A 26,239-nucleotide genomic window follows, 5' to 3' on the forward strand; every position below is an offset into this window, starting at 1 on the left:
CACTGCAATCTCCTTTAAGAAGTTATTATCAGTAATTTTTATTTTGAAAATAAGGGTAATTATGTAATTATTACTACAAGTATTAACAAGAAGTAGGGCCAAATTTTTCAAAAAGAGATAAATCAGGCTACCATGAACTGCAGGATCCTAGGTTTTATCTTCAGTCTATAATAGTTATGCCATGCAAATGTTAGCAGCTAGAGCCAAATTGATTTTACAAGGTTCTGTGGCAGTTCAGAGTGCAAGAAAACAGAGAATTTCTGTTTATGCAGAACCTTTTGAAATCTTTCACATCCAAAGAAATGCCTCCACCCATTCATAACAAAAATTATTTATTCACACACTGGATTAACCCCTATGGAAGTTGAGATTCAAAGTTTCAGAATATAATTTGGCTGCTACTGTTTAACTAAATGATCCCTCATGCACTAGTTCTCTGCACTGCTACTAGTAACTGTATACGCACATGTAAAAATGGCTTATTTCTAACGAATCTTCACCTCTTTCGTGACCATCAATCACATGCCATTCTTATTAAAATTACCCCCATGTTTCATATCTCAGTACTGGAAACATGCTAACACCTCTGAATTTATTATTAATAGACTACAGTGCCAGCAATCTTGCAGCACTTTGCAGAAAGAGAAGACAAGGTCACTGCTGAGAAGTGACAGAAATAGCTGGTAATTACAGTAGATAGAGTGGGTGGGCAGGTGAAGGGAAAACTTCAACAATAAAGTAGTCATGTATTACTAGCTCTGAAGCTCATGCAAAGTATGTATATGCAGAATTTAGAGTATATAGTTGAGAAATGCAAGTGGGAATAAGTAATGCTGGAGAAGTTAGTAGAGTTTACCTAAGCTATAAATGCAGCAAAAAAAATGCAGCTTGAGTCTTGCAGAGCTGGTGCTTCCTGTGCTGACTCGCCAAACCATGGACTGTTTTTAGCTCCATTGCTATTGGCTTGGGCTGGCTGCAGGGGGGTAGCAGGGCTGTCTCTGCCCCCACCAAATCACATCTTTCTGTCATATTTTAAGCACATGAAGACAGATACTAAGAGCTTGATCCAAAACCCATCAGAAACAATGGAGACATTTCTACTAAACTTTGAATGGGATCGTAAATTAACAACAAAGATCTAATCTGCTTTTTTTCCTGTGCATTCAGACTTCAAAGTTTAAAGAATTCTAAATAATAAGAAGAAGGGCAGTCCAGTAGGCAATTCAGTTCACCGAGGTACCATAAAAAATTCCAGCCAGGAAACTGAGTGCACAAGAAGCAACAATAATAAGAAATAAGCAAAGTGTTTGTATACAAATGGTGGGAACATGGGTAAGAAAATGGAGGAACTTTACCTACTAGTGCAAGATGTGTATACAGACATTCCAGGGGTAATAAAAACATAGCAGAAACAATAATTGGAGTTACTGAATAATATAGGTTCTTCAGAAAGGAGGGAAATAGAGCTGGTAGCATTACATGAAACATTAGGACAATTTGTAATGAAACAAGTTATGTCAATAAAATAGATTCTGTTTGGATCAAGCACTTCAAGCATGAAAAAAGTATTTTTGCAGAATTAATGCTTGTGGAAAATCCCCAGGGTGTCAGATTTAACTGTGCAACATTATTTTGGAGAGGAATGTAAGAATCTGTCATTAGAGGATGTTGAAGCGCACAAATTTCTGTACCAGTCACTAAACAAACAAAAGATAATGATAGTTTAGATCTGGTTTTTGCTTTGAAATACGTAGATAACAAAATGTAACCTTTAACCAAGCATTCAGGCATAGAGTCCATTAACATTACATGACAAAATAAGTAATGGTCAGCAAACTTAAATAAGCAAAACAAGCTAGTTAAAGAAGTGAAATATTCTGGGGCTTCATGGATATTTCTGTGAAGATGACATCAAATTTCATAAAGTGTAACACACTGTGTTGTATCTGACAACGGGGGACTAGGTTCAGCCATCCAGGAAGTCCCCTCCAGACCCATGTTCCCAAATTTGTCAGTTAAAAGCAAGAGCCTTAAGTAAAGCAGAGGTAACTGTAAGACAGTTTGACAAATTTGGTCGCTGTCAGCATTCTCTAACATTCTTTGACTGAATGCTGAATTTGGACGTTGGCTGCCTGACAGCAGAATCTGTTCTTGTGACGGTGTAGATGTTTGAGATGTAGGACAGGATATTTATTGCCTACTCTACTGGGTATCTATCAAACCTGCCACTTCACCTAGAGGATCTCATTCAGATGCCTTCTCCATAGACCAGCCCTCCTGGTCTCCCTCATGCCTGAACAGTCTCAAGTAAGATAGAGTTGGTAGGACATGTGTAGAGTTTGTACAGGCTAGTGAGGGAGATGAAACTGGGGAGAGCACCCGATAGTGAGGATGTTGAAGTACAGAGATGTTCAGCCTGGAGAAGAGAAGGTTCAGGGGGATCTTACTGATGTATGTAAATACCTGAAGGGAGGGTGTAAAGAGGATGGAGCCAGGCTCTTTCCAGTGGTGCCCAGTGGTAGGACCAGAGTCAACGGGCACAAACTGAAACACAGGAGATACCATCTGAACATCAGGAAACACTTTCTTACTGTGAGGGTGACCAAGCACTGGAACAGGTTGCCTAGGGAGGTTGTGGAGTCTCCCTCCTTGGAGATATTCAAAAGCCGTCTGGACATGATTCTGGGCAACTGGTTCTAGGTGACCCTGCTTGAGCAGGGAGGTTGGACAAGCTGGCCTCCAGAGGTCCCTTCCAACCTCAATCGTTCTGTGATTCTGTAAGCAAACTCCAGTCATTTTAGTAGGTTTAATTCTAAAAGCCAAACAAAGTTTGATGCTTAATATAAATGTTCTGCATAACTTCAAAGATACCCACTCACTGTGAAACTGTGATTTCTGGAGGCAGACTATGGCTTGCTCAGAAAATCAGGCAGAAATTATAAAGGGGATCGCTATTATGCTTGTCCATATGCACCCATTATTATTAGAAGCAGCAGGAGAGAACAGGCAGAAAAGATGCTACAGGAACCTTTGAGGGAGTTTTCCTAAAGTACAGAGGTTTTGAACTTTGCATTAGTATGGGACTGGCTCTGTAATGCTCTTAACTTATCTTTCTCTTTCTACCAAATACTGGGTACTTCTCTCTGTGTCAGCAATGAGGAACTCTCAGCCTGGAAAATGAGTTAGATTTGGAGAAACTCCTACAGACCAGAGATTTATTTGAAGGATTTCTGAAATTAACCTCTTTTATTCCTCCTTCATGTCTCATGATCTGAAACTCTGTTTCTTCCCCGTTTAACACCAGTGTAGCTATTTCTTTGAGTTGAAGTTAGTAACTCATGCCTTTTTCCCCATCCCTCTTAACCTTCAGCTGTGTTTTCCATATGACAATACAGCATTATGGGTCCCAAATGGTTCAAGTGTGAGTGAGTTACAACTTCAGAGTGTGCCTAGACATGCTATTCATGCTATACCTCAGAAACCACAAAGACCTTTAAAAATGTTGATTCAGGTAATGCTAAAGAATTTTCTGCTGTCTTGTGAGAGATAATGCAGGGTCGTTATATGAAGAAGGAGTTCTTACACAAGACCTTCTAATGCTCTGTTTTGCCCATTTAGCGACTGGGGAAAGGGGCTACTTGGCCTATATATTTCCTGACTGCACTTCTTGTGCACAAGCTAATTTCTTTTCACTGGAGACCTATGTAATGTCAACTAGCTTATCTGATTTTCTGATTTATGAAAAACATATTGGTTTAAGTTTCATATCATAGCTAATCCTGTACAAATGCATAAAGTGAAGGGGTGAAAACAGGCAATGATTTACTTGCCCAGCACAATAAATGCATTCTTCCTTTTGCACCCTGCTTAAGTATGGCAAGAGAGGATGAACAAACAGATTGGTCTCCTCCCACCACATATCTGCATTGCCAGCACTCAGGGAAATAAAGACTGCATGGATTAAAAAGTTGCAAGGGTACTATTAAGGCATAAGCTACTGAAAGAGGAGCATGCATTGAAGAGGTCTCAGTTCAACAGTATCAGTCCTACTATGAGCAATGTCAGCCTCACTGCTAATGAGGAAGCCAGAGATGGGAATGCAGGTAAGATCTTTCTATACCAGGGCATGAGCAAATCACAATGAATTGCAGCCATTGCCACAATAATTTAGTACAGTACCTTCCTTCTCTCTTTTAAATCTTGACTTTTGAAAACTGTTTTACTCTGAGCTGCTTGAGACAGAAGCACTGGAGTTCTTTCAGCACTGCCTATGAAGTGACCTTTCTGCTTTTGCATATAGTTTGATATCTATTTATGATGCACATTTAAGACAGTATTTGCAGCTCCTAATGTTTCTGTGAATGATATTCACAAACATTTAAACAAAGTCTCTTAGCATTTTTTCCCTAGACACCCTCTGAAGAAATCTTTCTCTGAATCACAATTTGTGCATATGCAATTAATTACTGTCAGGCTGTTAGACAGGCTGATCATGTGGGACTTGACCATTTCATTTACACATAGAAACAGCCTTTGCCTTTCATTGTCACATAGAAACAGCCTTTGCACTGGCATCTTGATGATGCTCCTTTTTCCTCAGTTTGCTTGATTAGATCTTTTGATTGAAGTACTTGAAAGACATGATTTCATAAGTACACTTGAAGCAATTCCACACATACCACCTCATCCTCCCTAAATCATTCTCATTTTATTGCTGAATTTTCAAATACCTTTAAAAAACATTATGTTATGATAGGTCAATTATTGAACTGTGTACATTGTAGACACCTCACAGTGTTGTCTGTATAAATGATTTCTTGTTCCTAATTAATGGTAGGATAATAAGATGATCTTCACTTAGAAAAATACTTTGACTTGTAGAGTTGTCTAACCAAACATCCTTCTCCTTTGTTATAAAGATGCAAACTGTTTTATTAAAGTGGAAACTGACTGTGGGCCATCAAACTGTTCTTAATATCCTTTGTACTGATAACTCATTTTTATTTTAATATGCACCTTAACAGTGCCATAAAAAATTATTTATAGCTATAAATATATAGATCCATTCTAACAATAAGAAGGAACTTGAACTTATTTCTGAACTTTTCAGTAATAGAAGGTGGTTGGAGCATGAGCAATATGGAGACCCATAAATAGCCTGTTGACTTAAAGTATTCTGCTTTCATATAAGCTCTGACTGGTAGCTCTGTACTATACACGAGACAAGATTTGGAGGTAAAGGTAGTATCTTTATTTTTGTTTGACCAGCTGCTTTAGCTGGAAATATTAAACTGTTTTTCAGACGTTTGCCTAGATTTTTCTAATAAAAAGCTATTATACCTACCTACAAAATTTGTGCTGTCATTGTCCTTGAACCATCATGGCTACAACAAAATGCCACTAAACAGTTCTACGATATGCAAGAAACAGTTTAATACATGCCTAGAATATGAAATGACTGTAGTAGTCCTGGATGTCTGATGGCAAGTAATGACATTTAATAGGAAACTGTCAATATCATGACCAATGCAAAAAGTATTTCCTTATGCACATGCATGCACAGTCTTGCACCCCTATTCATTGATTCTTAAGTCCATGAGTGCTTACTATTTCTTACTATTTCTTTTTTTTTTTCTTTCACTCTTCACTAAAAAATGGTATTTCTTGACAACCAACCCTCCAAATAAACTTCAATTGTATCTTATAAAAAAGTAATCTGTGGACTACACTGAAAGGAGTTGAAAAAATAAGGAAGAAATGTTAAGAAAAGGTGTATGTCTGGATCCAGCTTAATTCTCCAGCTGTGAGCTTCCACAGAAAAGAAACTGTACTGTCATTGTCTATTTGTATTACATTTGCTGGCAGACAAACTTTACTTTTGTGTGTCCATTATTTGAGTCAGTATGTTGATCTAATTTATTTTATTTTTTAGTAGAGCTCTATCTCATAAAAAAGAAATGTGCACGCATATACAGTAACTGAAGTTGTCTCATGTTGTCACTATTTTTTCTTCTCTTTCTAGGTGATGTCATTGTCTATATTAATGAAGTTTGTGTCCTTGGACATACTCACGCAGATGTAGTCAAACTCTTCCAGTCTGTTCCTATTGGTCAGAGTGTCAACTTGGTGCTATGTCGTGGATACCCTTTGCCCTTTGATCCTGAAGATCCTGCCAACAGCATGGTGCCACCCCTTGCAGTAATGGAGAGGCCTCCGGTAGTGGTAAATGGAAGACATAACTATGAAACTTATTTGGAATACATTTCTAGGACTTCTCAGTCTGTTCCAGACGTAACAGATCGACCACCACACTCCTTGCACTCCATTCCAGCAGATAGTCAGCTTGATAGCACATTCCCACCACCTGCCCATGATGATAATGTTTCAATGGCTTCTTCTGGGGCCACCCAAGCTGAACTCATGACCTTAACCATTGTGAAAGGGGCCCAGGGCTTTGGCTTCACTATAGCAGACAGTCCTACAGGACAGAGGGTGAAGCAAATTCTAGACATTCAGGGATGTCCTGGTTTGTGTGAAGGTGACCTCATTGTTGAGATCAACCAGCAGAATGTACAGAACCTGAGCCATGCAGAAGTAGTGGATATACTTAAAGAATGTCCTGTTGGAAGTGAAACTTCTTTGATTATCCATAGAGGAGGTAAGTTTGGAAAGTCTGTACAATTACGAAAATGTGTGTAAAAGGTTCTAAACCATAAGACATACATATACTCACTACATCCTTGTGTGCTAGATTGGAAATTAATTTCCGTGTTATGGGAGGTAAAACCATTGGTTCTGGAAAAGTGTGTCTGCAATTAAGTATCCTAGGCAAAATCTAACAGTTTGTTGTACATTCCTTTTTGTGTTTTGAGTGTCAATGGTCCCACCCCTGTATAAGGGTAAAACTAGAGCAGTTCCAGATCTTTCACCCCATAATAGTTTGTATGGTGTCTGCAGCAAACGCTTATAGTCCCAAAACAGTGCTGCAAGCTTTAGATATAATTGTATATGTTGACTCATTAAGGTGGATTGAAATCAGAGCAATCTATTAGTCCTTTGCAAGGTTACTGGTTTTGATAAGCCATTTTGCCTCCTTCTCCTTCATTATAAAAGTATTGTGCTGGTTTTTTTCTTTCCTGACAACAAAAATCCGTAGTGTATTCTTCTCTGTTTTAAAAACATAGCTTCTAGCAACTTAAGTTTTTCTGACCAGCCTGACACAGTAAGCTTGAATACACACGACTGGAAGGGCAGAGTCAAGACTTACCTGTAAGGAAACAGTAACAACAGAAGAAGTCTTAATACCTTGACAGTGATAAGTAATTTTGTAGCTTTTAATATTTTAACCAAACAAATTTTGTTCGATGGTTTGAGATGAGCATCCATCACAATTTATTATTATCTGAAGTGAATAATGATTGAATTTCTTTAATTAAAGATTTTGTTCCTCTAAAGGCATTCATATGTCACTGGATGTACGTTACTCTGTGCTTCAAAAGGGAAAAAAAAGGATTCTATGCAAAAATACTAATTACTTTCCTTCTAAAGAGTAGAGCTTGGGAAGTGAAGCTTTAGTGTTTGTGTATGCCAAATGTCTGTCATTAGCAAACCTACAAATCCTTAGAACAAGGAATATAGTAACATTTTATCAAATTGCAGAAATAATAAACATAAGGTGATTTAAATCTCTGTAGATTCACATAGTCAATAAAGTATTTTTCATATCTATATTTAAAAGAATGATTTATAAGAGACAGAATCTGAATTTCTTTGGAATGAAACCAAATTAAGAGTGATAAGTAAAGGCCAATTGGTGGCACTATAGTATATGAACCTGGAGAAAGTTAATTGTTGCAGAGGTGCTATATTAGTTGGTATTAAATCTGGTTTTATTTAACATCCATTAAAAATCTGGAACAGTGGAGTAAGCAACATTTTTTTCTTAAGATGCGGACAAATTAGGGAGAATTACATAGCAAAAAAGAGTATAAAGGGGATTAGAAGGGTTAATGTAACCCCAAAAGATGGAATTTTATTTTGAAAAATGCAAGCTAATCCCTCTCTAGAGGAAAACAATTCAGAACACCAATCTTCAGAGAGAAGTGGAGTGTGAAATCCAGTATGCTGAACAAGCCTGAGTAATAATGGACAGAAAAATAGATATTTCAGCAATCAGTGCAGGATAGTAGCAAAAAAACCCTGAAGCAGCAACATACTCAAGCCTATAAGGATAATTCCTTTCTCTCAAGAGAATTTCTTCTTAGAGCATCGATTCATGATCAAAACAAGTTGATCAACATGATAGTTTAACAAGTTCTGGTACATCCACTGAGCTGTGGTTATTTTCTACGCATTGCTGTGGCAGATAGGACATACTGAACTGAGCTCAACCCTCAATAAAAGCAGTATAAATTTATACCATCTTGTCACGCCAAACACTGAGGTACAGATAGTTACCCTAGCTCAGCTGACACAAAATACTAGGTCCAAATGTAGTAATGTGTTCCTGAGTCTTAGCCCTCTGTTCCTGGGTCAGGGGATGGTTGGTTACTTTAGAGAATGCAGAGACGAGAAAGAGAGCATGTTTTGTTCATAGTAAAACAATGACTAAGACTAAAGCAACTGTTTGGAAGTACTATAGAGTGATTAAACTTAATGAGATGATACAGAACAAATGAAAGTTTACTATCAGAAATTTCTGTACATCAGAAATAAGGAATATACCTTAATGCAAGGTTGTTAGACTCTGAAATCAAAGAAAAGGCTCATTTGTTCAAGTGATTCAAAAGAAGTTTAAAAATACAGCGTATGAGACAAACCTACTCTACCAGAGAGATGGCCAAATCATAGCTTAAGAGAAATATGAGAACTGTTTTAAGGTGACAACCTGGGTTTTTTTCATAAATTCATAGGAAAAGGGAATCCATGTGACCAAGTATACATCTATAGTGCAGGTAATTATATCTATGATAGTCGTCATGTCCCTGGGCAGAAATAGGCCTTTCTAGGGTGCAATTCATGTCATTCCAATGTAGATGTTTCAAATAAGTCAGGTGTACCCTAAAAGTATGCATTCTGCTTGACTGACTGTAAGGGGAATTGAGGATGATTGGTTCAGATGTACATGTCTATCCCACATGTTATGAATAAGAACAGATGATAAGATTTGGTCATGTGAGATAATCTAAATACAAAATTCTAGTACTTAGAGAAACCTGCTATGATTCTAAAATATTTAGTCTGTGACATTGGTGAAGGACGGCATACTTTCTTGTTACTCATGGATCCAATTTTTATTTTATTATCTCTAATGTGTAATGACACTTGAATAATACCATCCTTTTCCATCATTACCCTATGCATCCTGTCTTTAGCGTCTCATTTTTAAGATTAAGACCAAAGTACTATTCCTGCCTGTGGAAGAGGAAGGCTGTGTTTTGCATAAGTTTATGTGTTGCCTTGTAATGTATTCTGTCTCTGATATGAATATGGCCTGACTGCATAGTTCACTGTGGCAAATACATTTTTGGAAGTGACTTAATTTCTCTCTCTCATCCAGCAATCTTATCTACATTGCAGACAAGAAACAGATCAACATTGACCGAGATATATTCTCACTATAGGAAAAAAGCATCTTATACAGGAAAAAATGCTCTCTCGTACGCATATAGTATGCATGCTACAGCATTTAAAAAGCCATTGTCCCTCAAGCTCAGGAGGTCAACAGCCAGAGTATGCAGGGGAAGGAAAGTTCTGCATGTTTCAAAAAGATGGAGGGAATAACAGTACTCAAATTTAAAGAGGCCACTAAAGAAAACTGTCTCAACCAGCACCAAACGGAGACTTGTCATGGGGTACAATCCAGCTGCAGGAAGTCCTGCTGAATTTGTAGTGTACTCATTTTAAAATTTCTAAAGCAGAAGCAGTAATTTACCTGCTTGTTAAAAAAAAACATGGAAATAATATAATTGTATATCTAAGAAAATACTAAGCAGCACTTGTTTAGATGGCAAATATGATACTCTACAGCTAGGGACCTTATCATCTTCTTTCTGTTTATTAGTCAGGTTCCTCGCTAAACACAGATGTGCTGCTTAGTTCGGTTTCTTTGCATCAGTTTTTGCTGACCAGCCATATAGTTTCCATTGATTACTGTAAACTGACAGAAGTTCATACTGAAAAAAAATAAAATGAAAGGAAAAGGTGGTGGAAAAGTGTTGCCTAAAAAAAAAGGAAAAATGAATAGAAAAAAAGAAGTGAAGAAAAACATATAAAAGTGTTTGTTACCCAAACAGGTTTACTCCTTTTCAGCTTTGCTTCAGCCTTCACACTTCATCCTCAGCTTCTGCAGTAGTCTCCATTGGCTATAGGCTGCTGAAATAGTGTGGAAGAACTCTCAAAACTCAGTCTTTCTGGATGTGGGTAGAGCAGAAATTCTGCATTATTCCAGAACTACTGAAAAACAACACTAAGTGGTTGAAGCAGTATGTACCTAATTTATGTAGAGCAAAATATTCACTAATTAGGACATCAAAAATTGGTTTTGGCATGTTCTACTAAATGAGCTATCCAAGTATCTGACATACGCCATCTCTTTTGGAAAGTACCTTTGAAATATATGAACCTATAGACAGCAGCCCAGCCCCAGAAGCGTTCCTGTCTAAAAAAGAACTGACACATTCAAATGTAGATCCATCAAGACTATGTCTGAAATACTGTTGTTAAGGAAATCTGAAGACAACCCAGGACTGATTCATGAAGCTATGGCAACTCCTAAACAAGTACTGTGAGTGAAACATTAAAAGTAAATGCAAAAAGTGGGAGCCTGACAAAGTTCCTACATCAGATGGCTATTTTATAATGGTGGAATCCAAACAGGCTCTGAGGAACTGAGACTGTTAGTATGAAACGGAGCCAGAGAACTGATGCACTGTCCATACTGGTTAATTGTTAGCCCGCTCCCGGCATGAGACTGGAATAAGCCAGCAGCCACTTTCACCCTGACACAATATGGGAGATAGCGTGGGCCACACGCAATGCACAAACAGTCAAGATGAGGAGGGATAATTTAACTATGTAGATGTAAACTGTGAGAATAAAAAGATGGCCAAGTATCTTTCTCAGATTTTGTATAAACCCCAGTAGAAGTTTATAACTCCTTAAGACTGCTAACAGATACCAGTACATCACATGAAGCATCAGCAATTTCCAAAACAGCCAGAAATTTCACAAAAAACATTTCTGCATATTCTAGTGCATAAGCCTAGCCTCTCAAAATGAGTACACTTCAATGGAAGGAATACTACATCCTCAGAGCCCTTTCCATGGGCTGATCTCAGATTTACCTCTCTACCACAGGCATGAAATTTTTTTGTCCAGGCTTGCTATAAGATGTCTCTCAATTCCTCTGATCAGGAAAGCTCATACTTCTTTTTCTCCAAGTCGTTCTCTCTCTTGGGAGAGCTGCGCAAGATAAAGCTGCAGGCAGCACCATCACCCTGCTAACACTAGTCTGGCCCAGGCAGTTCTGATCTCCTGGTTTCATGACCTCAACCCACCACTGAGGTCTCTAGAGCTTTGATTCTGCTTCTGCAGTTCTTCATTCAAAATATTAAGAGAGTACCTGGTGCAAACTGGAGACCCTGTATCTCATGGCTTGCTTATCCCCAGTTGAGGGCTTTCTAGTCAACAGTACTGAGGGTCTGGAGAAATGAAATTGTTAGGAGAATGGTGTAGGTTTTTGATTTGGGACTTATGGAGGTTTTATATCATCCTCCTGTCTCTACTCTTTTACATCCCTGAGACACTGGTGAATTTTTTCTTTCCAGTCGTTTCTTAAAGGAACCCAGTCTTGGTTTAATTGCTTCTTATGGGTACTCTGAATTAATAGCAGTCTGTTCATGCTTACTTTGTTTATGAAGGTATGCTTCATTCTGTTTTCTCTGAGAAGAGATATTGGGAGATTGAAGGTCTGATAGTTCTCCTGCTTCCTGCCATACTTCCTCCTCTCCAGACAGTTACTCCAACTGTACATTTGCTCCTGATTCCTTTTCTCCCATTTATTGAGAGTATTCTAACATTGAGAAGAACTTAGATCCATTTGGCAACATCTGCATTTTTAGCCCTGCTGTATTCTTCAACGGCACATATCTCTCTTGTTTGTGAGTTTAAGGGACATTTGATCCCACAAAGGGAATGTGCACGTGAACCTGGTAGTGAACCACTGACCTGTTTGAAGTGAACCATGTGAACCATTGATACCTAGAAGTCAATGACATAAACTTCTTCTGACATGCTGCTAAAACATCCTCTTTCAATTTTCTCCTTCTGATTTACCACACCACTTTGCCTTGCCAACCCTCTATGAAGTCCTCTGTTGTTCCTGGGTCTATCTGCTGTTAAACCAATGGAAAACAAAGGTTTGTACCTGACCTTTTTCTTTTCCATCTCAAAATTACAGCTTTTATATGACGTCATAAATTCAATAGTTTCCTCAGCATGAGTTCTCTGTAAACGTATCCTTCTCTTGCTGGCTTTTGAGTTATTTCATTTTTTTGCTCATTTTTGTTGCAGTTCTTAGCTAGTAATGCCAGAAATATTTAATGATCAAAAATATTGTGAGTCATGCTACATTGTCCACTTCATCGACTTTGCTGTTAGATGTCATGTTGCCCTTTTCCCCACCCCCAGCCTTGGCCACTTGTCCCTTCCTAACTTCCCTACATAGAAATCAATATTTTGTGCAAGATAATTTCATAACAGCCTTGTGAGAGGGGAAGTTGTCTTTCCTATGTTAATTCCAGATATAAAATCTCTGAAAGGTTTTTAGAAAATACTGTAACCATGCAAGAAATACTGCTGTTATATTAACATAAATTCTGGAAGCACTGCTTTCTAGATTCATTTTTACAAGGCATGTCTCACCTTACAGAGTCTCATATTTTCAGCTGTGAGATATGTACCCTCCTAGTAACCTTCAAATTATTTACATCCTTTTTGTCCTACATATTGAGGCTGTTTTATACTTCGGATTAACTTGAAATATTTTTTAAGCATCTTGTTGCAATCATCTGGTATAAAATCTATTTTAATAAATATTTTACATGTTATAGCAGGTAAACTAAAAAATAAGTTACATATATAACCTAGTTTATGAAGGGATTCAACCTAAATCTTGTTAGTAAGAGAAATGATAACCTCTCAGTAGCACAGGGAATGACAAATTTGAACAGAGGGAGTCATGGCAGGAGACCAGTTATCCTAAAATTCACACTAATGAGACTTTCATATCTTTTCTTGTATAGCTCTGATTAGCAGTGAAACAGTGTGCAATTGCTTCCATATTTCTGAATAAAAGAAAAAGAAACCATAGACCTCCTTAATGAATATGGATTCCTGAAAAAATAGACATCAATAATAGTTAGTAGCTATTACACTGTATTAATGGAAGTAGTATTAATTGCATTGCGTTTCAAAGTGGCAGTGTTATGGTTTTGCTGCTTCTTTCTTATTAATGTTTGTGCACTGTGTGGTACATTTGTGGCTAATTTTGCAAAGCATTAGATAATTCTTTTTACATATATTGCATACAAGGTTTTTAATGACTATTAGCAAGCATTTTGTTTCAAAAGTACTTTTATTATTGGTGAAACTGTTTTCTCATGTAGGCTTATATGGTCTGTATTAAATTTAACAGTGCTTCTATTAAAACTTATGGCAACACTTCTCCTAGGGATGTGTGTGCCTAACTCTTGTTGACATTAAGAGGAGCTAGTTTGCGCACTGGAGAAATAGGTCCCTTTAGAAGACCTTTTAGCAAAAAGAAATACAAGTGTGTAGACATAGATTCTCATCATTGCATGTTATAAAGAGGTAACTACCATTGCTCCAATGGCTATTTTGCCATTAAATTTTTATGCTCAAGATGAGACTACATACAGCAAGCAGTTAGACATTATCATTATTAGGTCTACACAGAGACTTGCCATGCACCTAGGCTTTGTGCAGAGCTGCAGGAACTCTGCCTTCAGGACAGGCAACTACTTGTCTCTGTTGACGAGTGCAGGGCACGTTTGTGTCTGGTAGCTGCAGCCCACGTCACTGCTGGAACCCAAGAGCTCTATTGGCAGCACTGCAGACTGATTTCAGTCTTACTGATATTAGTGAATGAATTAATACTAATTGAAGAACAGTTTGTTTGAGAAAACAGACTTTTTGGCTTGCCTACACTGGAATCCGGCCAGGCCAGAGAAGTTTCTCCTCTGTTCTTGCAAACTGTATTATCAGAAAACTAACCAAGTTATCTTGGACTGTGTATCTCAGTGAAAAATGGCATTTTTGGAAGCCAAATACCTCCCAAGCATGGTACATGGGAGAACCTACTGCAATACTGGGCATGAAGAAACTTGGTTTTTTCCTAACTGCCCATAGTTTAGGCTCTGAGTGAATCTAGCTTTCCTCAGAGGAGATCTGGAAGATCTCAGCCTAAGGAGGGAGAACTACAGAGCCGGACTCTAAAAAAGGACCATACAACCTGTGCTTGTGTACTAAGGCATGTCTAAAGTTTAGTCTAAATGTGTTGAACAATGTTTCTGTTGGTTCAGTATAATGTAATGTCCTATTAAACATTTGTTGGGTTTCCAAATCTGTTGTCAAAGTACATTGTGTAGACATTGTGACGTGGTGATTTGTAATATAGTACAATATTTTATAGTAATAAAGTAAGCTAATACACTATGAAACAAGTGAGTACATTATCTATTGTGCTACAGACATGAGACACAGCACGGGGGAGATGGGAAGGTGTGATTTTCAGGCACTTCCTAAACCACTTACAAGAGCCACAAAACTCTCTTGGCTCCTACAGTTTGCCTATCCAGAAAAAATGCAGAAACTAAATGAGGTATTTATCCCTGTATAATACCTCTAGATGAGGTATTTATCCCTGTACAATTCTTTAAGCAATTTTCTTTTACATTCTTAAAAAAGGAAGGAAGGCTTTAACAATGGCTACACTTGCCCTCTATGAGTAATGCTCAATTTTTAAATTTTTTTTATAAACCAAGAGCATACATTTATTAAATACAACACTGCCCTTCTCAAGAAGCTTTTGGGTGACTCATCATTCAAACAATCAAAACCAACACCAGGATACATACACTTTTGCTGTGTCACCTTCAGATTACAGTATAAAAAAGCACATGGAAGCCAAAGCTGTCAGGCACAAACTCTGAAAGTTGACTCCCAAGTGTGTCAAAACAGATTTCTAAAAGAAATAAATTGCTTTCCAAAGCCAGATTTCTCATAACTTGGAACAGTATTTCAGTGTATAAGAAACATACTGTGCAGTTTTCCTGTTTGGTAAATGAGAAAAATCTTGATTTTTATTTATTTTGTACCCTTTATTACCTTGAGCTAAAAGAAGGCAAGCTTTCTGTTCACACAGTCCTAGGGTCACCTTATTTTTAGTGTATATTTCAGTTAGGCGCAAATTCTATTTAATGGACTTTTAATTTTTTTTTCTCTAATGTAAGCATTTTTTATTGCATTTCATGTTTTATAGATTGAGAACTTCTAAAGATCCTGTGATAATTAGAAACACTATATGCATGAATAAAAGCACAGACTCAAAACCTTTGAATGAGAAAATATTTTAATGATCTTTAAAGTCATTTTATTAATTAATTTCCATTTCCACAATGAGTTGTTTTTTTCCCTAGCAGAAAGTTTGCTAATCTTTTAAAAGGATAAATGATGATGATGATGATAGCAATAATAATAATATAGTTTTTCTTAAAGAATGAAAAAATTCAGTAAGTAATACTTCAGGGATTAGTTAGCATCATAGAAAAGGTTTGCTGATTGTGGGAAATAGCACACTATTATCTGTATATATTTTAATAGCTTAACTAAATACATTTGTCAATACAAAGTCGACATCTTTTTCTTACTATCCATGTGAAATAATTTCTGTATTTTAAAATACTTGTTCTCAATAAATGTGATTATTTTAGGCATCTGGGGCCAAGCAGTGCCTCTCTGCTGCAGTATAAACGCTACCATCTCTGAAGTAGTGCAGAAGACACCTTAATCTGTTCCTTAAGGAAAAAAAGGAATGACCAGTGGAGAAACTTGTTCCTTTTTATTTTGTAAATACGATCCTAGCGGGATAGTGTATCAGAAGACCCAGCTGCTCTTTTGCATAGCTCTTAAGCCTCACACTATTTAACATGTAACGATCTCAGGGAATGAGTATCTGGAATTACTAAAAGAAGATGGAAAGATTCTGGCAGAGTAATTCAACTGCGTAACCAAAATGAAGGATGATTTCGTCAATGGGAGGTCCTAGAGCAGTCCAGAGAGAAGTCTGGGGAAAAGTCCACAGGGCTTTGATCTGTGGCCAGTGAGAGCCAACAAATGTGGTAGAGCCAGGGACAGTCATCTCCATCCAATGCCCTTCTTCACTAGCTCTTTCCATGTTTTACCCAGGTCCTTCCTCAGTCTGTATGTTTATTGCTTGTCATCCTGGCTCCATTTTCCTTCATTTGAGCAATTCAGAGAAGCTGTCATTCTTGAATGTCAGCCCAGTCTTTGAACTTAGTCTTGCTTTGAGCAAGAAGTTGGACTATATGAACTCCAACTGTCCCTTCCAATCTAAACACTGTATTTTTCTATGGTTCTCCATCTTTCTCATGTTTGGGGGCCCAAGGTTCTTTAGCAAGAAAGGGTCTCTGACTGAATGTAATAAATCACCATCTGGAAAATTTTAAAATACTTCCACAGTACTTCTCAGACAGAAAGAGAAGTTATTTAATCCTGTCTTGTACACCATATTAAATATATATATTTATATAAAACAAATATATCTTTCTGTATATATGAAAGTTCTTTGGAAATTGATGCAAATGAAAGAATTAAGACATGCTTTTTGATTTCAGCTTGCCAGATGTGTTCATTGAGATTACATACACAGCAAATTATTCTCACACTATAATTGAAAAATAATGCAGTATTTATTTATTTATTATATAGCATTCCTGAGATATCTCAATGGCTTGTGGGGTTGGGTCTAAAATAGGAACAGCTAGATAGTCTGATCTAGCTAACAATAGCTACATGGACATCAACTACAATGATTATTTCTACAAAGGTTAATCTTAATTAAGCAAGAGGTTTATCTTGTAACTTGTCCATTGTATACCAGACTTTCAACTTTATCAAGCTCTTTATCCTAATAGAAGCACATTAGGATGCATTGTACTAAAAGAAGAACCAGCTATATACAGTTTCAGTCAAAATGGCCCTTTTTAAACAGTCATCTCATGATAATTAATTGTGAACATACATTTTTACAGGTCCTTAAAGGCAAAGAAGCTGAAACTGTTTTACATGCTACATACTTCAGCCTGTCTTCCCAGGCTTGCCTTGCAACACATACAGCCACGTTCACCTCAACTGTTGTTATCAGGGATCCTGTGTAGACAGCTACAGGGCATCCTTCCTCATCTGAGCTGGACAGCAAGCAGGGATCCCTGTATGATGAGGAAAACCGGCACTTCTATGGTGTCATTCAGCTACAGTAAACATCTAAAGTAGCTGAAATGAATAGTATTCTAAAAGAGCCTGTTCTTCCTTGTTGAGTATTGAAGTTTTTAAAAACTCACCTACCAAAGTTTCATACTTAAATTGCTACACACATTTGGTCAAATGAATCCCAACTTAACTGTAAAAAAGTTAGATCTCTAGTCTACGCTAGTCAAAATAGTTATCCCTGCAGTCAGTGGTGGAAAATAGGCACCTGAAGAGGATGACTTATGTCATTTTATTCAGGCATTGCTTAAGCAGCTTGTTCTCTGACTTTGCCCATCATGCTTCACTGATTACAGAGAAGTCTGGCGGAGGACCTTAGCTTAGCTAACCAGCCAGCCAGGCAAGGGTGCGTGAGATTGAGTCCTGCCCACACACCACAGGCAAGCACAGAACAATTGAAGGTATTAAAAAAAAAAAAAAAAAAGGTGTATCACAAGTTGGAATGTGACTTATGCACTATAGCTAAACCTGGAATCCCATTTATGTTACCATAGAAAGTAATCTGGGTTTCTTTATAAAAGGGAAGTTATAAATGTGGGCTTGTAGAAAATACATTATTTCAGATTAAATATATATTAACATCTTTATTAATATTACAAGTTTGATTAAAAAATTTAATTGTTTTTATATAATGGACTTTTGTAAGGCTTTACATGCAACAGCCCCACTTCTTATTTAAAAATGGAAAGAAGTAAAATTAGTATGGCTTACATTGAATTGAAAAATTGGTTAACTGATTGATCTTTTAACATAAGTAGGAAATCAGTGAGGGAATTTATTTTTAATGAGCTTCCTCTAGGATAAGTTCTTGGCTTTGGACTATATTACACTTTTTATGAAGATCCTGTAGAAAAAATAAAATCAATACTGATAAAGTTTGCAGATGGCAGAGAGATTGGTCCATGTCATTGGACAGATGACACATTACTGATAAACAGCAATGTGAAATAAGGAGTAAATTAAGCATATTAAGCATCAGCAAACAGGAAGCATTTTTATGCATTCAGTGTAAGCTGATTCCTGAAACACAGAGCAAAGAATGCAGCCCAAACTTGCCAAAGTGCTTTTGATTCATTATGGTTAATCAGCTGAGCATAACATCACAATGAAAAAGGCAAATTCAGCACAATTTCTTAAAATAAAACTTATTGTTTATATATTTTTCTCAGTAAGATGCCATTGGTGAACTATTTTATTGCATTTATTATGAATGTTGACAAAATCAATGAGATCCCGTTCCAGATCATTTTTCTCTGCTTCTTAAGTTCATACTTGTTTTTTCCATCTTTTTTTCCATTTTCCACATTTAGTTCAAAGTTATTACATGACACTTCCCTATACTATGCAAAGATCAAGCCTCTTGCAGGAGTCTTATCTTCAACTAAAGTTTCTATTACTGTTAGTAATGACCTGAAATGTGGGATTTCTCTAGGATTTTCCATACAGTTCTTCATTAGAAAAAGTAATGGTTGACTCAATTGTCCATCTGCAAGGTAGATGGAAAGATGTTTCCTTAATACACAACTCCTATAATATGTCTCATTTCCTGTACAGACAATTAAGCATATCGTTTCAGAATTTATTTCCTGTGAGGAATCTTGCAAGCAGTTATTCATCAAAAGCTTGTAGAAATGGAAGAAAAGGACCCGGCTTAGGAAAAGTGGTCTAAAACAGAGCTGAAAGGATAGAAACCAGATAGTGAAGAATTAGGGATTCAGAAAAGATGTTTTGCATCATGTAAACAGTTCTCTAAGGAGTCATGTTGTAGGATGATCCTTTTTTTCAGCAGAGAGGAAGCACAGTCCCTGACCTACAACACTCTGGGTACCAGAGTCTACTAGCTATAAAACTGCTTGAAAGACATTTATGGTTAACATGAGAATCTATTCACTTATAACAGCTACAACCATCCTCTGTGTCAAGTAGATGATAGCAGTCTGATGGAGAACATCTATTTGGTTTCTTCCAAGTGTGTATTCCAAGTGTGTATGCTACCTTCCTTCCTCTGAGAAGTACCTGGGTCAGGCAGGTCCTCCTGCAGTGAAGACAGATCGTTCCTCCCTGAGGTCCTCCTCGCGGAGACACATTTCCAATGGCTGTGGGATCTGAGCAAATGGAAGAGGACTCAGAGCAGAGAGCTGGAGATCTGCAGCCTAATCCAGGAATCTGCTGAGAAGAGCAAGGAGCAGACACATAGGTCTCAGAGGGAATGGGATTAAAATCTTCTGGGGACTGGCAGGGACTCTACAGAGCTTGTTGTAACTCAAGAAGTCATTGATTTCACTGGAAACAAGGACCTGTAATGTAGGGACATAGTGAGCAGGGCAAGCTGTTCAGAAACCCCTTTTGCTTCTATACTCTCCAGCTAATCATTTTACATTTTCTGTATTTGAAAACTTATGTATTTTAGTTATATTATAATAAAGCTGGTGGTTTGGGTTTTGGTTTGGTTTCATATATATAAAAGCCTTTGGAGCTGTCTATAAGAAGGAGTCTAGGCAGATCTAGCTTAAATCTTTGGCTAACCTGGGATTCCATCTCAGGTAGGAAGGAAATACCAAATCAAAACCAGCTACATTGTCACAAAATAAAAAGTAATTTCTTCACCAACATCCCAGGTTGGCATATTCTGCACATTGCAGATCAAAGACTTGAATGCTGGAACTAAGTACTGATGATGTTTCCTCTCCTGAGATGTAACTCCATCATTTATGTGGCTATTTAAATGTGAGTTAGTAATGAAGAAACAAAAGTACACAGAAATTCTAAGGATTTCAGAGATTTTTACAAAACAGAAAAGTCCTATTACACCAGTTTTACAATTTGGGATGATAAAACACAAAGATAATATACATCATTGTAATTATGAAGTCAGAAAAAGAGCCCCTAATGGAAATATACAGCTGCTACTTTCCCTTTTGTTATTTAAAACTACAGAGGTTATATTTGGAAATATACACAGATCTCAAAGAATAATAGAAATAAAAAATACATAATAGTGGTTTAGAATACAATATAATAAGTAAGAAAACATTCATTTTCTGCATTGGAAATAATGTTGCAAATTAAACCCAACAAATTTAGGAAAAAAAATTAATGCCTCTGAAATTTTGCAGGTGGAGGATCAAACCTAGTCTCTAGACAGTGAGTATTAATTCCAAAGTATTCACAAGCTTTTTTTTTTGCTCCCCTATGTTGTCTGAGAGATAAAGAACTGCAGTGTAACAAGATACATATTTTTGTCATTAAATCAAAATACATCTATTGCAGAGTGCCAGTGTAGATGTTGCAATTCAGTTGCATTTCTAACTCATTTATGCTAGAAAAAGGATGAATAAAAATTCATTACTTCTGTCTGTGCACAGAGGTACCCACTTTTATTCATTAATATGTGATAGCTACTTGCACACTGTTTTTTTCAGTTCTCATCAACAGTAAATAATCTTTACCAGATTAAGGAGAATTATAGATGTTCGTCAAGTCTCCCATTTAAGGTCTTTCTTTGTATAGCAGAACACACAACTTTCAGAACATTCTTCATGAAAAAACTGTTCAATGGAGGATCTGAAGACATTTTTGTTAGCTTTCTGTTGTATATTTGTTAATATTTTCAAATTGCAGCAATAATTTCTGAATTATTAAATTCTGAGTAGCTGGTCAGATAATTTTGTTGAAACTAGAATGGGATTGTAATTAGTCTCCTCTAGCTTATGAAATATTATTATGTTTAAAACACCTCCTACCAAGACCTTTTAAAAATTTCACCAAAGAGAACATCCACTGAGAAACAGAGCAACTTAATCTAGAACTGTCAATTGCCTGATAGATCAAAAACTTACTTATGGCATGAGAAACAAAGGTCTGCTTATAATAGGGTAAATTACTTCAGGCTCCATGTTATGAGGAACATCTAATATTTAGTGCCCGCTAAATATTAGATGGTCCTGCTAAATATTAGATGGTTGGTAGGTATTTTATCTAGAACTTAACTGGAAATTTCATCTGAGATCTGATTTATTTATTTTTTCACCAATTAAATGTTCAATACATTCTGGAAATGTAGCTGCTTTTCACAAAAATGGCTTTAGTGAATCACCATTCACCGATGAAAACGCCCTTTGTCAGAAGGGCACTAACAAGCTCTAATTTGAAACAACCTTTTCCTTCCTCTTCCCCTGAAGTAGACCATTTGTTGTTGATCCCTGTGACATGAATTCTACTTTTTAAATTATCTCATCAGAGTTAAAAACAAAACCAAAAATAAAGCCAAGGGCATATTCCCCTACAAACTATTTCTTATCCTAGCTGATTGGGATTATAAACCAGCAAAACTGTATGGTGACTGGGTAAAGAGCATACAGATCTACCTTTAGTGTCTTTTTATTTACCTATTCTTTGGGGAACCCCAAGGAAAAAGTATATACCACATTTGATTTGATGACCATCACTGATTAATTGTACTGTTCATCCAGATTCCTTCAGCCAGCTGTGGTCTTCAAGCATAGTTTTTGTTCTGTGATCATATGGGCTTACTGAGGTATATGGGTATACTGAGGAAGAAGATGATGTTTTACAGATCCAAAGGCTACATCCAAGTTTGCTTTCTTACGCATTAAGTTCTGATTTTAAAAACAGAGACACGTACATGCTAGGTAGCCTAGCAAGTCTTTCTAAAAATGCTAATTTTTAAGCTTAGGCCAACTGTGAGGTTCAGGAGGTGCTTCATGGTTGTCAGCACCATAACCTTCTCTGTTTAACTTGTCATGTTTATGTACTGTTCCAATTGTCTCACTATTGAGGGGTTATTTCTATCATGTTAGACATGTCGTCTAAATCTCAACAGTCTGAAATCAATTTATGTTCCTCTGAGAGACAGAGCACTATCACAGGGAAAAATATTACCTATTCACAGTTTTTCTTGCTTTTCCTTGTAATGCATTCATTTAATACTTATCACCTCCCAACTATCTTGTCAGGATCCTTTATCAGCATCATTTTTTAGTGTTCTGTTCATTAACTTTTTAAAGTACTGCGCAGGACTACATGTGACCAGCACACAATCTAAACATCATAAAATTCACATCAATACTGTTCCTCTCTCATTAGAATTAAGGACACAGCCCTTCTTTATGTTAATTGCTCATCTCCAAACCTTCAGGAATTCAGAAAAATGTGACATTTCCCAACCTTTTTGTGCAAGCCAGGTCATCTTGATCAATTTATCATGCTTTATACTCTTTAGTGTCTGTACTACAATAGTATCGTGCCCATCAATCATTATTTCTCTCTCATTTTTTTTCTTTCAGGCTCCTATGGTCTTATGCTAAATCTTCTGAACTGCATGTCATTTTAACCATTATAATTTATGCCACTGCAAAGCTTTTACTAATTCAGCTTTGTTCTTCTTAATAAGTTGAATACTGAGAATTACCTCCTGACTGGGTGAACATGAAAGCAAAGAGGTTTATCTCTACTAGGTACATGTCAGTGTGGACAGTTTCAAATCTTCAGCAGCTCAAAGTAAAGTGAATTACCTAGAGGTTCAACCAGGGAACTGAGAGTTTAGAAAATCACTGTTCTCTTCACAGTTTTATTACTCCTTAGACATCGGCATTCCACTAACATCACTTGCCAAATATTCCACTTTCCTACACTAAATGATACTTTCACAGCTAAGACTCAACCATGTAAAACTTGAATCTTGTGATAAGTTTTGTTTCTCCTGTTAGTCTTTTCTTTCACAGTCTCCCACTGTTTGTTAATCTTTCTGTTCTACCTGAATCCCTATAACCAGGAATAAACTGGTCTGTCAAGCTGGTGTGAAGGAGCAGGAAATTGGAAAGAAATTATTACTTTGAATAACATCTGGATCTGAAGAATTAAATAAGCATGCTATTTCTTATTCCAGCTTTCACCACTGTGGCCAAGTGGCATGATTACCTTTTCATTATATTGCCATCGAGTGTTTAACATTCTGCCATGTGGTATGAAAATGAGCCAATTATAGTTAACACACCTGAGCTCCTGACACTTCCCATTGTCACAGAAGAGATTTCAAAGGCAAATCAATAATATTCAGAACCATGCTGACAGCTTAATGCATATTAAACACAAAATTCTGAACTTACTACAATGTAATTTAATAATGACAGAAAGTCAGTCAAGTGAAACCAGCAAGCTCTCTCAGTCTCCATAATTTAACTTATTTGTTGCTTTATGAAGAACTTTTGTCCAGTGCTCCCAAACCTCGGAGAAATCAAGAGGAGTGAGACTCTGAGCTCAGCTCTGGGCTCACTAACAGACATCCAGGACCATCTGAGATGTACTGGGGTATCAAGAAATCTTCACTGGAATGGCAGAGTCAGTGGGAGACTCAAGATTGTCTAGGATGACAGCTGAAGCTCTGAAGTCTCCTGTAGATTGTGTGTCATATCTGCCAATCCAGCACAGATTTCTGAGTAACATAAGGTATAGCACCCTTGATACTAGACCTATGGTTGTGCATCTGTATTAAGTTTCTAATTCAAAGACTATGACATCAAATTTTAGTTGTCTGAAAATCAGTGTCTAAATTTGGTGGAGGTGTCTATGTGTCCATGTGTCCATTATAATTGATGGGGGCTTCAGTAAACTGCATAAATATAGGCATCCTATACTAATTGAGACGCCCTTGGGTGTTCTACCTCACCTCCCACCTATAGGTCCTTTGTCACAGCTGGCAGTGCCATGAAGATACATATTCCAACCCAAAAGACACTAGATGGTGTTGCAAATGAGCTCATATCTGGAAAACTATTCAGTACAAACAACAGAATCCAGACAGTTTGTCAGGTCACTGCGAGGTTGCCATCTCTGTTTGGTTAGCTGAAATCTTTCTAGACCCAATTCTTGTCTGTTCTACCTCAGTTGCATGGTTCACCACTACTTCCGATGTGCTGTTTTTCTGCCTCCCATTAGAGTGGCGCATTGCATTAGAAGGTCTCCCTTTCAGAAATAGTCATGGACACCAAGGGCATTTCCCTACATTTATCTATTGTTATTCTTTTATTAGGGATTTTTCTGATCACTGTTTCAGGGATAGGATTAGCTGGTTTTCAAATCAGGATCAGGAGACAGACAGAGAAATCCTGAGAACAAGGAGGAGAAGTCTGTGAGAGTTTGGGAACAGGCATCTGAAGAAGAGGGTAGCTGAGAGAAAACACGGATGCAATGAAGGAATTTAGAAGAGGAGGAACTGGCAGCATAGATATCAACACTAAATATCTGGTGACTCCTTTTCATCTATGCCTTAATATGAAGCTTACATATAAGCAAAGGAATGGATTTATTATTGAATATTTTTTCCCTCACACTTGCTGAAGACTTTTTGTGAATGTATTTCCATGTAAAGGGCTTTAGGACACTGTGTACAAACAACTTATGCTCCATCTACATTTTAACACAAAATATTGGGAATATGCCTTGATATTCATCAAAGTGGCTTGCCATAATGTTAACTGAGATTTCTCTAATGTGCTTAGAAAGTGTGAAAGCTTAAATGGGAGCAGATTCTAAACACATGAAAGAGCAGAGACACTGGCATAGTTAGGCAGAGCTTCTGACTGTCAGTGAGCTCTGAAAATACGATGCAGTATTCCTGAAAAGTTAGTTTAGACGCTTAAATTAGCTTTTAGTAAAGCCAGGCTGAGTTGTCAGACATGTTCTTAGCAAGCATACAGAGTCTTTATGGGTATGGCAACACTTGCAGGCCCTTCTAGAAGAAACAGTCATGAGATGTCAGGGCTCTGAAGACTCAATTTATATTCTAAACTATGTTGCTGATTCAGTGTGTGTGTGACATATACCAGTCTTTTCACCTTGCTGTGTCTGCTCTGCTCAGGGAGAGTTGTGTGCAACAATATGTTTGCCCAAGACAGTGCATTGCTTGCATTACTAGCTCTTGCAGTATTAGAGCAGTACAGTAGAGAGCGTAATCCCTAGCCTGGACATGTGAACTGTGTGACAGTGATTTTAGCAGCGACATCAGTGGCACTGATTTTAGCAGCAGTCACTGGACAGCACATGTGAGCAAAACTGGAGATTCTTCAGGGAAAATTTCCTTCTGCCAAACAAAAGATTCTTTTTCTTGTCTGTGCAGAAAAATAACCTTGACCTTTTCAAGGTGTTGGTAGAGTTTACAACCTGTGAGCAAACTTCTGAGATGTCTTTCTCCACTCATCATGTGTTAGTACCTGGGCATGCAGACTTTTGCTAATTGGGTTAGTATTTACATAAAATACATATTTTATAGACCTCAGTGAGGAAAATAACAGTTCATCCAGTACTACTTGCAGTTGCAAATAAAAAACCAGGACATGGACGTAAGGATTTGAACTTTTAGTAGGAACTTCTGTAATAAAAGGCAAGAGATGAGGGTCTTCCTCCATTCCATAAGGTATCTTCTTCTACTCCAGGTCAAGTTGTCCCAGTAAAATCTATTCTGAATTGCACTGTAGCACCATTTTCTCTATTCCGAGACATGGATATACTTCAGCTAATACAGCTGCTATCAGCAAGGAAATATATCTGTAACAGTGTAACACTGTTCTGGTAATAGATGCCAGAAAAGAGAAGAAAGTTCGTATGAAAGTGTCACCCAATGAGAGATTCT

General features: G+C 37.2%; 1 protein-coding gene across 11 annotated transcripts in view; it reads left to right on the forward strand.

Annotated features, from left to right (window-relative positions):
* Window positions 1-26,239, forward strand: part of MAGI2 (membrane associated guanylate kinase, WW and PDZ domain containing 2) — a 773,865-nt gene that overhangs the window by 645,662 nt on the left and 101,964 nt on the right. For 10 of the 11 annotated variants that reach the window (XM_072858606.1, XM_072858618.1, XM_072858632.1 and 7 more), the window contains one exon: window positions 6,023-6,658. The exons of the other annotated variant lie outside the window; for it this stretch is intronic. In XM_072858606.1, the coding sequence (XP_072714707.1) occupies window positions 6,023-6,658 (636 nt within the window). The remainder of the gene's footprint in view (window positions 1-6,022; window positions 6,659-26,239) is intronic. 11 annotated transcript variants of the gene reach the window in all.

Source organism: Ciconia boyciana, chromosome 1 (assembly GCF_034638445.1).
Source record: "Ciconia boyciana chromosome 1, ASM3463844v1, whole genome shotgun sequence".
NCBI lineage: Eukaryota > Metazoa > Chordata > Aves > Ciconiiformes > Ciconiidae > Ciconia > Ciconia boyciana.